The following is a 13,955-nucleotide window of genomic DNA, read 5'->3' as shown; positions in this document are numbered from 1 at the left end:
AGCCCAAGCAGGCCTTGCTCACCTGGGGCTCTCCATGCCCCCCACCCCATCCCTCCCAGTCAAAAGGCCAGCGAGCCACCCAACTGCCCAGAATCACATAAGAGGAGGAGAAAGGGCGGTGTGGGCTTCTCCAGGGGTTAATGAAGGTTGCTAGGGGGGTGGCAAAATTCCTGGTGACTGACTGGCTGCCCGTTCTCCTAATCCAGGGATTGTTATGCAGCTGCACCTATTATTCAATGGACAAGGTAGGTAGGTGGGGAGGAAGAGGGGGAACCCTCAGAAAGGTTCAGGAGCTGTGCTCCTGTGAGCTCCTGCTGAATTCAAGGTCTGGTCAGCTGTGACTTATTGGTCCTTTCCACTGCCATATCAGCTGATTTTCTCAGTACATGAAGTCCCCCAGGGAGTTCTTTACACAGCAGCCTTTTGTGTCTGAATCCGATCAGCACACAAATGGGGCTCCTCCAAGGAAGCTGGCAATGCCATGTTGGAAGAAAGGGTGGCTGTGTGTGTGCAATGTAAACATTTGTCTCCCCCAGGGCTTTTTTTTGTAGCAAGAACTCCTTTGCATATTAGGCCACACCCACCTGATATAGCCAATCCTCCTGGAACTTAACGGTAGGCCCTGTACGAAGAGCCCCGTAAGCTCTTGGAGGATTGGCTACATCCGGTGGGTGTGGCCTAATAGGCAAAGGAGTTCCTGCTGCAACAAAAAGCCCTGGTCCCCTCCAATTTGCACATCAAGCTGTGATCGAAGACGCGGGAACAGAGGCCGTTTATGAAATTAGCCATCCTATCCAAGAGCCTCCCCTCTCCTACCGGCCTCCCCCGTTTACTCCTCATTCCCACGCTGTGTCAAAGAAAAGGTTTGCGTTGTCAGCTGGATATTAATTTAAAATGATGCCGGGGTGCCTGGAGACCACTTCTCTCCCTCTCACCCCCTTGTCTCCCCAGATAATTTGATCCAATGATATCCAGGCAAATCGCAAAGGTACCCACAGCTTTTCTCCCCGGCTAGTCACCTCGGTGAACATCAAATCTTCTTCCCACAGCCTTACGGATGAGGCTTCCTAAATATCTTGTGAGGTATAGAATTTGATTCCCCCCCCCCCCCCAAAAAATCTCCTTTTTCAGGTTCAGTTTCCCACTGAATACCGGCCACTGGTTGAGCTTTCGCCTCAGCTGCTTAACTTGGTTTTCTTTTCTAAACCCCCCACCTTCCCTGCTGTTTGTTGATAGTATTAATAATATGAGCAGCAGGAGATCTGAGACACTTGGGGCCTAAACCGGCCGAATTGTTCTCGAATGACACGAGGCCGCCTCCGTAAATTACTCGGTGACCTGGGATTTCGGCGGGTTACCACGATAACTCAAGAGCTCTCGCTTATTGGGTTGGTTTCCCGCTGCTTCGACGTTTATTGGTCGCCCTCGTCCTGAGAAGACGCTGGGTTAGTCCTCCTCAGGAGAGGAGGCAAGAGAGGCCATGGAGGTTGCTTTTTTTCGGGAGAATGTGGTTTCCCCAAAGGCCTTGAACTTGGGGTGGGTGTGTGAAAAAGTGGCCCTCCTCTGTAGGGAAACAACTGCGTCATTGGGTTCAACAAAGTTAGAAGGCACCAAGAAGGTGGCAGATTGGTGACCAGGGCACCCTTAACTGTTTCAAAAGAAGAAGAGAAGAGATTGGATTTATACCCCGCCCTCCACTACCCGAAGGTGTCTCAGAGTGGCTTACAGTCTCCTTTCCCTTCCCCTCCGTACAACAGACACCCAGTGAGGTAGGGGGAGCTGAGAGGGCTCTGACAGAAACTGCTCTTGAGAGGAACAGCTCTGCGAGAACTTGTGACTGACTCAAGGTCGCATCAGCAGGTGCAGGTGGAGGAGTGGGGACTCAAACTGGGTTCTCCCAGATAAGAGTCTGCACACTTAACCACTACACCAAACAGGCTCGCTTGCTTGCTTTTCTGCCCCAATGGAGACCCAAAGTGACTTACAACAACGTAGGGAGGGATTTTGATGGGACCAACAGTGCTGAGGGGGAAAGGATTTAATCAGGTACTGGTACCATTTCTAGTGTTACGAGGGCCTTTTTTGAGCAGGAATGCAGGGGAATGCAGTTCCAGCTGGCTTGGTGTCAGGGGGTGTGGCCTAAAATGCAAATGAATCCCTGCTGGGCTTTTTCCCTGCATGTTACCAGCCTCCAAGTGGGGCCTGCAGAGCTCATGGAATCCCAGAGTTGGAAGGGGTCATAGAGGCCAGCTAGTCCAATCCGCTGCTGAATGCAGGATCAGCCTACAGCATCCCTGACAAGAGTTTGTCCAGCTGCTGCTTCAAGACTGCCTGTGAGGGGGAACTCACCACCCTCCTCAGTAGCTGAGTCCACCGTTGAACAACTCTAACTGTAAAAATGTTTATCCTAGTATCCAGTTGATATCTTCCTTCCTTCCCCGAGAGCCAGCTTGGTGTAGTGGTTAAGTGTGCGGACTCTTATCTGGGAGAACCGGGTTTGATTCCCCACTCCTCCACTTGCAACCGCTGGAATGGCCTTGGGTCAGCCATAGCTCTCGCAGGAGTTGTCCTTGAAAGGGCAGCTTCTGGGAGAGCTCCCTCAGCCCCACCCACCTCACAGGGTGTCTGCTGTGAGGGAGGAAGGTAAAGGAGATTGTGAGCTGCTCTGAGACTCTGTCCTTGAAAGGGCAGCTTTTGGGAGAGCTCCCTCAGCCCCACCCACCTCACAGGGTGTCTGTTGTGGGGGAAGAAGATAAAGGAGATTGTGAGCCGCTCTGAGACTCTGATTCAGAGAGAAGGGTGGGGTATAAATCTACAGTCTTCTTCTTCAGTTTGGTGTAGGGGTAAAGTGTGCAGATTCTTATCTGGGAGAACCGGGTTTGATTCCCCACTCCTCCACTTGCACCTGCTAGCATGGCCTTGGGTCAGCCATAGCTCTGGCAGAGGCTGTCCTTGAATGGGCAGCTGCTGTGAGAGCCCTCTCAGCCCCACCCACCTCACAGGGTGTCTGTTGTGGGGGAAGAAGATATAGGAGATTGTGAGCCGCTCTGAGACTCTGAATCAGAGAGAAGGGCGGGGTACAAAGCTGCAGTCTTCTTAATTTAATCTCACTATTATGAGTCCTTTCCTCTGCCGCCCACAAGAACAGCTCCCTGCCCTCCTCTAAGTGACAGCCTTTCAGATACTTTGAGAGAGCCATCCTGTCTCCCCCTCAGCCTCCTCTTCTCCAGACTGAACATTCCCAAGTCCTCCAGCCTTTCCTCAGAACACTTGGTCCTCGTCGCTCTCCTCTTCACCCTCTCCGTTCTGTCCACATCCTTGTTATTTATTACATTAAACTTCTATCCCGCCCTCTCCGCAAGCGGACTCAGGGCGGCTTACAACATTCATTTACACAAATTAAGAACAATAAGTCAATAACATCTATAAAACATTAATACAATTTTAAAAAATTAAAAACTATTTCATGGTGCTGTATCATTGCTATATTGGCGGTTCTGCTTTTCAGATGGTGATCACCGAGTACTCTGATGCCACGTGGCAACTCTCTCTCTCTCTTGGTTTAAACATCGAAGGCTTGTCGAAACAACTCGGTCTTACAGGCCCTGCGGAATGTAGGAAGGTCCTGCAGGGCCCTTATGGCCTCTGGGAGAGCATTCCAGAATTCTGGTGCTGCCACCGAGAAGGCCCAGGCTCGTGTCAAACGCAACCTGGCACTCCTTCTTGAAGTGAGGCCTCCAGAACTGCACACGATACTGCAGGTGCGGCCTGACCAATGCGGCATTCAGAAGAACTATCTCCTGGAATTACAACTCATCTCCAGATGACAAGAGATCAGTGGCCTTGGAGAAAATGGCTGGAGGGAAGACTATGGCATTATACCAGCTGAGGTCCCTTTCTCTCCCCAAACCCAGCATCCCCCCCCCAAAAAAAAAAATCTCCAGGAGTTTTCATAAGGGAGTTGACAACCCTTAAAGGCAAATTCCCCACTGGAATAACTGTTTATTCCACTGGGCAAACAGACAAATACCTGCAGGTTACCTGGGGTTAGATCCTATGATTCCTCCAGCAGAATGGATGAAGAAGACAATGATGAAGAAGATGACGATAATATTGGATTTATCCCCTGCCCTTCACTCTGAACTTCAGAGTCTCAGAGTGGCTTCCAATCTCCTTTACCTTCCTCCCCCCACAACAGACACCCTGTGAGGAAGGTGGGGCTGAGAGGACTGTCACAGCAGCTGCCCTTTCAAGGACAACCTCTGCCAGAGCTATGGCTGACCCAAGGCCACTCCAGCAGGTGCAAAGGGAGGAGTGGGGAATCAAACCCGGTTCTCCCAAATAAAGAGTCCGCACACTTAACCACTACACCAAACTGGCTCTCTCAAGGGTGGTTTCCCTTGCGTCCCCCTCCCCAGTTACTCTGCTCACTTTAAGTTCTGGATCTTTGTTTCCGTAAGTACCCGCCTTGGCACTTGAAAATTACAACAGCGGGGAGGAAGGTTCTATCATTCCCTTCTGTGCCAGCTTTCTATTTCACCTGGAACTTTTGTCAAGACTTCCAAAACAGGATCCTCCACTGACAAGTCTGAAATGATGCAGTCCGTTCTACTATCCCGGGTCTCTCATTCGCCTCCCAAACTGTTACTGTTTAGATCAGGAGTGTCAAACATGCAGTTTGGGGACCGAATCAGGCCCTCAAAGGGCTTCTATCAGGCCCCTGAGCAACTGGCTGTCATCTGCTTCCTTCTCCCTCTCTCTCTTGATACCTTCTGCATCACAGCTTGCTTTGCAAGGCTTGCTCAATTGCTCAGGAGCTACAGAGTAAAACCTCTATTTTCTCCATTGGCCGAGGGCCCCCACCCAGTCCCCTGGGGAAGGAAGGAAAGAGCCAGAACTTCCTTTGTCCAGTTCCCTGGATCCTATGGGAGAAATACAAAGAAAGCATCCTTAAGACCAATGAATGTTAACGTCTTAAGCATGTTGAAAGTTTTTTAAAAATATATTTGTTTGTGTTCTTTATAAAATTTATATTTCTGCTACCGGTACTTAATCTTAATCTGTTGCATCAACCATCACCAGTGGTCTCACCTAGCCTCAGATCGCAAAGCATGGAGGCACACCATCCACCAGGCTGTCTCTTCCTTTGAGAACGCACGCATAGCTGGTCTTGAGGACAAAAAGGAGATTGAGGAAGAATCGCACTGCTACAGCACCAACCCCAAATCAGACTTTTCCCTGCAGCCACTGTGCCGGACCTGCCTGTCCCGCATTGGTCTTGTCAGCCACCAGCGAGCCTGCAGCAGACGTGGACTACTGCACCCTTCTTAAATCTTCGTTCGCGAAGTCAAGCCGAGAGACTTAATTTTAAATAGCTACACACACGGCCCGGCCCCTCAATGTCTCATTTATGTCAGATCTGGCCCTCATAACAAATGAGTTCGACACCCCGGGTTTAGATCAAGGCTGGCCCCGCCACTAGGCAATTGCCTAGGGCGCTGGCCTTCTGGGGGTGCCAAATTGGTGTGACTTGGTGACATCATCAGTGCAGGGGCAGTGGAGGTGCCAGAAGTTAGCCTCACCTAGGGTGCCAGGCAGTTTAGGGTCAGCCCTGGTTTAAATCCATGCAACCATCGCCTTCCGACTGGACTATTGCAGTTCGCTCTCTTCTTAATGGTCATAAATGGGCATGGAGAGGAGGTGGCTGAGAGGTGATAGGATCACCATCTTCAAGTGCTTGAAGGGCGGATGGGGTGGAATTGTTTTCTGTGGCCCCAGAAGGCAGGATCAGAACCAAGGGGTTGAAATTAAATCAAGAGAGTTTCCGGCTCAACATTAGGAAGGACTTCCTGACTTTTAGAGCGGTTCCTCAGTGGAACAGGCTTCCTCGGGAGGTGGTGGGCTCTCCTTCCTTGGAGGTTTTTAAACAGAGGCTAGAAGGCCATCTGACAGCAATGAGGTTCCTGTGAATTTAGGGGGAGGGTCTTTGTGAGTTTCCTGCATTGTGCAGGGGGTTGGACTAGATGATCCTGGAGGTCCCTTCCAACTCTATGGTTTTGTGATAAAGCAGATTCATGTTTTTCCAAGTATGTGCTGTAACCGACGTTCTATCTAGCGTGAAAAGCCATGCAAGAACTGGTACGGTCATACCCAGAGAGGCCAACCCCCTCCCCACCGACAAGCAATTATCAGGAATTATTTGGGACTCTTAAACATGGCACATGAACCATATGTTTCTTCTCATGTTTAATTCTGCGATGGCTTTCCACTATAACATTTTTCCAGGGCGCCCCACTCTCCCGTTTTTCCTCATAGGCTTTGTTTCTGAGAGAAAAGCGGGACGTTAAGGGGCAGGGAAAGCCATGCTTACCTCTAGAGACTTAGCATTTATTCCAGCTAAGAAAGGGCAATTGCTTTTGGGAGCGCTGTCCGGCCACATTAGAGAAAGGATTAAGCCGATACATTCAGCTATTCTAACAGATTTCCTTTAAGCCTTCAATAGCCTCCCCTCTCGCATTCCCTTGAATAATCACATTAGTTTTGTCATTAAAAGGTTCCCCCCCCACCCCCCACCTCCTCCTTTCCTTTTCTGGACAACGTAAACCGCTTACACCACCCAAAGGGGTCGCATACATTAAGGGAACAAGACAAACGGAAGGGATTTGCCCTACTCCGTTCTCTTCGCTCTGATGATGGAACTAAAAGAGTGGGGTTTTAAAAAAAACTGAATAGGAGGCAGGAAAGGAAGTTGGAGCAAAGAGATTTGGGGTAGCAGTGGCCCAATTTATGGAAGTCCAAAACTCCCGAGTAGGGGGAAAAGGGAGTTTGGAAGAACCATCTGTGGGATTCATTTGCTATGCAATTGCGCCCCCTTCAGGAAGTACACCCAAATAAAAGTTTGCATGTAATTAGATTTGTGGGATATTTCCACTTCTTTTTCGCATAGAAAGCTCTTCTCTGGAAAGGCAGTGAGAAGCCAGTTTTTTAGACATGAGACCCAATAATTTATTTTTACTTATTTCATCTATACTTTGCCTTTCTCCGCAGTGGGGGATCCATAGTGGCTTCCATCGTCTACCCAAGTGGAGGAGTAGGGAATCAAACCTGGTTCTCCCAGATAAGAGTCCACACACTTAACCACTACACCAGACAGCAGGTGATGGTCCTTGTTTGGGGTATCCAACTGGCCACTGCTGATAAATGGATACTAGAGGGGTCACTAGTATGATCCAGCGTGGCCACTTTATGTAATGTAGGAGTCAGAGAAAAACTCAGGATTTCCCAGAACGTAGAATGAAAGCCACTTGATATGGATTGTAAATGTCTCTTTAATAAAAAGAAACCTGACAGAAAAAGTGCATTGCAAACCAGAGAGAAAACAACCTTCCTTCCACTTGTCACATGGAAAGTTCTCCTTTGCAGACATTTGTTTATACCAAGATTTGACAAAGGGGAAGTTAAAAGAGCACACAAATCCAACAAAACGTCAATGAACAGCCCTGAGTGTTTACTACAAGTGCTACGGCAAACTACAAGCTTTAGAATGAAATTCAGGAAGGCAGATATCAGTGTCTAGGACTGCTGACTTCAGAGGCGCAGGGCGCAGCCAAAAAGGATCGAAGTGGTCCGTGGGGGTGACACGGAGACACCGTGTGAGTTGTGTTATGATATTAGGCAACAGCCCCTGCTCATGTATGAACCAGGCACTTAAAACAGAACTTGAACCCAGAGGAGCTTTTCAAGCTAGAGATCCAAGGGATTAGGCAGGGATTTGGTCCAGGCACCCATCCGGGTACTTCTCAGACAGGAAAGTGCACAAAGAAATCAGTCGTAGCAATCAGCGAAGTCTTCTATCAATAAGAGATACTGCTTTGTGTCTCTGGGTTGCTTTGCTCATTGGCTTGACCAACCTGATAGACGACAAATTGCTTTCTGTCTTCACGTATTCTAATTTTACAGCCCTCTTTCTAGGAAGAAGGCTCTGTTGATGCCACTCCAGGAACCGTTTGGCTGTCTCTTTTTTCCTCCGTGCTTTTCCTCCACAAAGCAGGTAAACCGTGGCCGCAAGCAGCTCAACAGTCCACGTGGCAGAGACGGGCAATCCTTCAGCCGACATTTTCTGCCCCAACGGCCTCGAACTTCAAGGAGCACTTCTGGATTTTGAGTCACCCCCATTTGCGTCAAGTAGATTGCCACAGAATGAAGAAAAAGGGTCTGTGCAACGCTGACGTGGAAGACCTTTTGGAAATCCAGACAAAGTGATGCAATCCAAACCAGACGGAACGAAAGAACCCACCAGTCCTTGGCCATAAGAGATTGTCTGCACCAGCTCCGCGTTACTTCTAACAGACTTAATGGTATCCTGCTTTAGTATTTAAGCACCGCCAAGCTGCAACCAACTTCAACTCCTTTCTCCTTCTTAAGTGGCTCCTTTGTCGGAGGAAAAGCCACTTCAAGGGGAAGTCTTCCAGTTCTGCCTAACAGAGTGGTAGAATTTAGGCCACTATTGTGAAGATGCTACATACTGAAAAGTGAGCCAAGGGAAACACAGGATGCACCACTGGCCTTCAGAGGCAGGTTAATGTCCAGGCGAGGGGTGGTCAAACTATGGCTCGGGAGCGACGTGTGGCTCTTTTACACACATTGTGTGGCTCCTGAAGCCCCACCACCCTGTTGGCTGGCTTGGAGAAGGCGTTTCTCTTTAAATCACTTCTCCAAGCCAAGCCTGCTGACGGCTTGGAGAAACCATTTTAAATTAAAGTTGCTCTCTTCCCACTTCCCCCTCCCCATCTATTCACCTGCCTTCCTGTCTTGCAGCTCTCAAACATCTGATGTTTATTCTATGTGGCTCTTACATTAAGCAAGTTTGGCCACCCCTGGTCCAGGCTAATGAGCTAATCCTTTACACTGCTGCTGTATGCATAGAATAGATCTTCCCTCTCCTTCAAGTCTTCCAAAAAATCATTTACTTCACCTGTGTTCCTATCATTCAAAGATGCTGTCCCACGGGACACAGGCCAATGTTGTAGATCCACCTAACAGAGAAGTTAACACCCAATCAGGCTGAATGGGAGCAGAGCTGGCTTTTGCTTGCTTTGCATATGATGTTCAAAAAAGGCTGTTCTCAGACTTGGGGGGGTGGGGTCTCTCCCTCTCTATTCCTGTCCCATTGGCTGGTTGCCGCTTAGCCTGTCAACAGACCTGGCACGATCGACAACTTGAATAAATGCAGAGTTCTGTAAAAAAAATACTGCAATTATTTATAGCCCACTCCCTACCCCCACCCCCCAAGCTGGAACTCCAAGCAGCTTAGAACACTGTCCTCTCCTCCTTTGCTTGGCAATGCCTAGCCCCTCAATGAGCTTCCATGGCAGAAATGGGGATTCGAACCCAAATCTCCCTGGATCCTGGTCTGACACGCCGTCCTCTACCCCTTGCCAGCTCTCAGCAGCGTGTGTTCCTCTAACCTCCACGGTGGGAAACGGGGCTGGCCTGAAACCTGAAGGCTTAGCATCTGGAGAGAACCACCAGCTCAGACAAAGACCAGCATCCTTTAACAGGGGCCGACCCGCCAGCATCTGATGAGGAACAACGGTCTTGGAACATGGGAGGTTTCCGGTGATGCGACATGCCTCTCGGCAGCGGACAGAATTATCCCCTGCGAATATGTCCCACCTCTTAGTAAAGGCACCAAGGAGCTGGTATGACGTGAGGTTACATCAGGCTTCTCGCTCCTAAGGACATGAGTGATCAGTGGGGTCGGGGTGGAAAGGAACTGTAGAAGATGATGATGATACTGGATTTATAGCCTGCCCTATAGTCAAAGTGATGGTATTCCCAGTAGTAATGTATGGCTGTGAGAGCTGGACCATAAGGAAGGCCGAGTGCAGAAGAAAGCAGAAAAATGCTTTCGAGTTGTGTTGCTGGAGAAGACTCTTGAGAATCCCTTGGATTGCAAGAAGATCCAATCAGTCAGTCCTAAGGGAAATCAACCCAGACTGTTCCCTGGAAGGTCAGATGCTGAAGCTGAAGCTCAAATACTTTGGCCACCAAATGGGAAGAAACACTCCCTCGAGAAGATCCTGATGCTGGGAAAGACAGAAGGCAAAAGAAGAAGGGGATGGCAGAAGATGAGATGGCTGGACAGTGTTACTGATGTAACAAACACGAACTTGAGCAGACTTCGGAGGATGGTGGAAGACAGGAGGGCCTGGAATGACTTTGTCCATGGGGTCACAAAGAGTCGGACTCGACTGTGCGACTGAACAACAACTATACTCTGAATCTTAGAGTAGCTTACAATTTTCTTTATCTTCTTCCCCCACAACAGACACCCTGTGAGGTGGGTGGGGCTGAGAGAGCTCTTACAGCAGCTGCCCTTTCAAAGACAACTCCTACAAGAGCTCTGGCTGACCCAAGGCCATTCCAGCAGGTGCAAGTGGAGGAGTGGGGAATCAAATCCGGTTCTCCCAGATAAGAGTCCACACACTTCACCACCACACCAAACTGGCTCTCTGTAATGGCTTCTCCTCCACCCCACCCCACAAAAGTGTCCCGAAATGGAGGAAATGTCACGTGTGTTTGTGCTTGTATTTCTACAGAGCTAGGAACAGATGCAGCTTTAGTAGCAGTGTTTTCCTTAGGAGGATTTGGGGGGTGGGGTGTCTCCTAAATAACGATTGGGTTATTTGGCAGCCCACAAAAAAGGCAAAATGGAAGAGTAACGGACTGGGACTCTCCATTAAAAGTGACCACCAATCCTAGAGTGGCATTTGTGTCAATTCAGATTCACAGTCCTCCCTCGATCTTTCTGATAGCCGCCTCATCAGCCTGGACGGTCCAATGGGCCACGCTCAGTTAAAAGTTCCCGTATGTCGTCGAGGGGAAGTCCCACCCACCAAAGGCAACGCTGCGGGATTATTTCCTGCACTTGTTCTCCTGGATCTTCTTCACCCACAGCTTTATGAAATGGACCTCCTGCATCCGGGCCTGCAGCACAGAGTAGGGGTCGTAAGGGCTGTTGGAACGCAAGTCCAGATGGTGGGCACCTTCCGGGATCATGATGGCCACCAGGGTGTCCGTGATGTTCTGGGTCACTCCGCCCCCAGACCAGGGGTCGAGCCCGCCGTTGCTAGAAGGGAGAGGAAGGACAATAAGCGTCAATCCCGGACCATGAGCGACATGCTGGCAAGCCAGGAATACTGCAGAAATCACTGGCCCCTTGAGGGTGCCGTGGACAGGGTGATTCAGTGCAACCAGGGGTCGTTTTGTAGAAAAAGAGGTGCTGGAGCTCATTAGCACAACTCGTTTGCATATGCCACACACCCGACATCATCAGACGGTGTACTAAATTGTATATCAGCTCAGCATCTACCTTCAAATGCTTCTTGAATGAGAATTGTCATAAGGAAACCTGACTCCCAGTCCCATTATACTTTTAAAAATTATTTTCTCCTATGTGGCCGCAGTGATGAAGATTTCCATCTTTCTCCTTTATACGTTTTGGTTATTTTCCCATTTATTAGAAAGTTTGTCAAATCTTGAGTTCAGCAAAATTCTCACTGGGGGGGTTTGAACAAAGAACCCCAGTAGCAACCAGGCTCGTAGCCAGAAAATTCTCGTTCGGGGGGGTCCATGGTAAAAAATTTTGGGTGAAGGGGCCCCCCTCTGGCATCCCCCACTCTCTCCGCTGCCACTTCTCTGTCAGCCCCGCCCCCCTCCGCGCGGCACCTCACCCACCAACCCAGCAACAGTAAAGAGCGGGCTCCTGGGTTTTTTTCAAGGCATCCCCTCGCCGATCACCTGATGGCGGGAAAAGGCCATGGGGGTGGGTGAGTGAGAGGGAGGGAGAGAGGTGCCATGTGGAGGGGGGCAGGGCTGCCAGAGCCACGGGGAGATCGGGCCGCCCTCCTTCCCTTTTTCGTCTGTCCCCACCGAGGCTGGTCCTTGCCTGCTGCCGCCCTCCTTCCTTTCATCGCCCGTTCTTCCCCCCTCCCCCGCCCTCCTTGAAGGGAAGGGGAGGTGCCTTTCCTTCGCAGTGCTGCTGCGCTCCGTCGCACACACCCCGCCCGCGCTCCAGCTGTTCCTTACTGCTTTGGAGGCTGCTGGCATGGCTTCTTATCCTTTGAAGAGCCCGCTAGAGAAGACTTTGCTCCCCTGCTTCCCGAAACCGGAAGTAAAGGGGAACAAAGTCTTCTCTAGCGGCCTCTTCAAAGGATAAGAAACCATGCCAGCCAGGAGAGAGCAGGGGCTGGGGAAAGGAGAAGAAGAAGAAGAAGATATTGGATTTATATCCCGCCCTCCACTCCGAAGAGTCTCAGAGCGGCTCACAATCTCCTTTACCTTCCTCCCCCACAACAGACACCCTGTGAGGTGGGTGGGGCTGGAGAGGGCTCTCACAGCAGCTGCTCTTTCAAGGACAACCTCTGCCAGAGCTATGGCTGACCCAAGGCCATTCCAGCAGGTGCAAATGGAGGAGTGAGGAATCAAACCCAGTTCTCCCAGATAAGAGTCCGCACACTTAACCATTACACCAAACTGGAAAGGAGGGGCCATAAAGGTCCAGAGGGGGGGTTGTGTGGGGTTGCCGTGCCCCCCGCCCCCCCATGGCTACAAGCCTGGTAGCAACTATTTTTTTTGGGGGGGGGGGAGGTAACAAAGAAAGAGCACCATAAAATTTAGAGGTTCCGGAGCTCCGGTCCTGTGAGCTCCTGCCCCAAATGAGGCCTGAGTGTAACTACCTTGCACGATTCACATTGAACACACGAAGCTGCCTTATAAGGAAACGGACCCTGGTCCATCAAGGTCAGTTCTGTCTCCTTAGACTGGCACTGGTTCTCCAGGCTCTCAGGCAGACGGTCTTTCACATTATGACTTGACCCTGGTAGAAACTATACAACTGAGCCACAGTCAATGACTCCTCCCGCCTCCCCCTCAAAGCCGTTTGCACATTCAGCGAACTACGCTGAAGCAGCATGACTGATCACATGCATGCCCCCCCCCACATCCAAGACTGACATGTGATTCGTCATTTTAAGAACTTAAGAGAAGCCACACTGCATCAGGCCAATAGCCCATCCGGCCCAACACTCCGTCACACAGTGGCCAAAAAAACCCAGGTGCCATCAGGAGTCCATCAGTGGGGCCAGGACAGAAGAAGCCCTCCCACTGTGCCCCCCCCCAAGCTCTTACCCCTTACAGCAAGCGCCAGGATCGCTCCGTCCGCCCTCCGATCCCAGCGCTTGCTTTAAGCATCAGCTGAAGCCAGGCAGAGAGGCACGGAGGAAGCACCCGCCCCCTCCGCAAATCCAGCGCTTCGCGAGTGCTGGCTGTGGAGGGGGCGGCGTGCTTTCTCCGTGCCTGCCTGCCTGGCTTCAGCTCTGATGCTTAAAGCAAGCGCTGGGATCGGAGCGATCCTGGCGCTTGCTGTAAGCATCAGAGCTGGAGCCAGGCAGGCAGGCAGACGCGGGGGAAGCACTGGGATCAGAGACGGAGGCAGCAGATCCCCCCCCCCCGGAGGAAGGGACGTACCTTCGCCCCATAAGACGCACACACTTTTCCCCCCACTTTTTTTGGCGGGGGGGAAGTGCGTCTTATGGGGCGAAAAATACGGTACTGCCTTTTATCAGTTCTAACCTGACTGCTCAGCAATTTCATTGAGAGCCCACGAGTTCTCGTATTGTAAGAAAGGGAGAAAAGGACTTCTTCCTCTACCTTTTCTATCCCATGCACAATCTTGTAAACCTCTCTCATGTCACCTCTCAGTCGACGTCTCTCCAAGCTAAAGAGCCCCAAGCTGAGGTCTTCCCCTGGTGCTGCCTCCTAGCTCTGGGATTCAAAGGATTACTGCCCTCATCACCACGGTTAGTAGCCATTGAAGAAGAGAAGATAGGCAGAAGAAAAGATAGCTCTATAGAGCTATCTAATTCCCTTTTCAAATTGTTCATTCCTGGGAC

The 13,955-nt window shown here is 50.5% G+C and overlaps 1 protein-coding gene across 2 annotated transcripts in view; it reads right to left on the bottom strand.

Annotated features, from left to right (window-relative positions):
* Window positions 1-13,955, bottom strand: part of PRCP (prolylcarboxypeptidase) — a 254,800-nt gene that overhangs the window by 167,998 nt on the left and 72,847 nt on the right. The window contains exon 9 of one of the 2 annotated variants that reach the window (XR_009555235.1): window positions 10,335-11,131. Coding sequence is in view for 1 of the 2 variants with exons in the window: in XM_060235200.1 (XP_060091183.1) it covers window positions 10,918-11,131 (214 nt within the window). In the remaining variant the exon portion in view is untranslated. Of the gene's footprint in view, window positions 1-7,310; window positions 11,132-13,955 lie in introns of those variants that run through there. The other variant, XM_060235200.1, reaches the window with a different exon arrangement.

Source organism: Heteronotia binoei, chromosome 3 (assembly GCF_032191835.1).
Source record: "Heteronotia binoei isolate CCM8104 ecotype False Entrance Well chromosome 3, APGP_CSIRO_Hbin_v1, whole genome shotgun sequence".
Lineage (NCBI taxonomy): Eukaryota > Metazoa > Chordata > Lepidosauria > Squamata > Gekkonidae > Heteronotia > Heteronotia binoei.
This window is presented reverse-complemented; position numbering and strand designations above follow the sequence as displayed.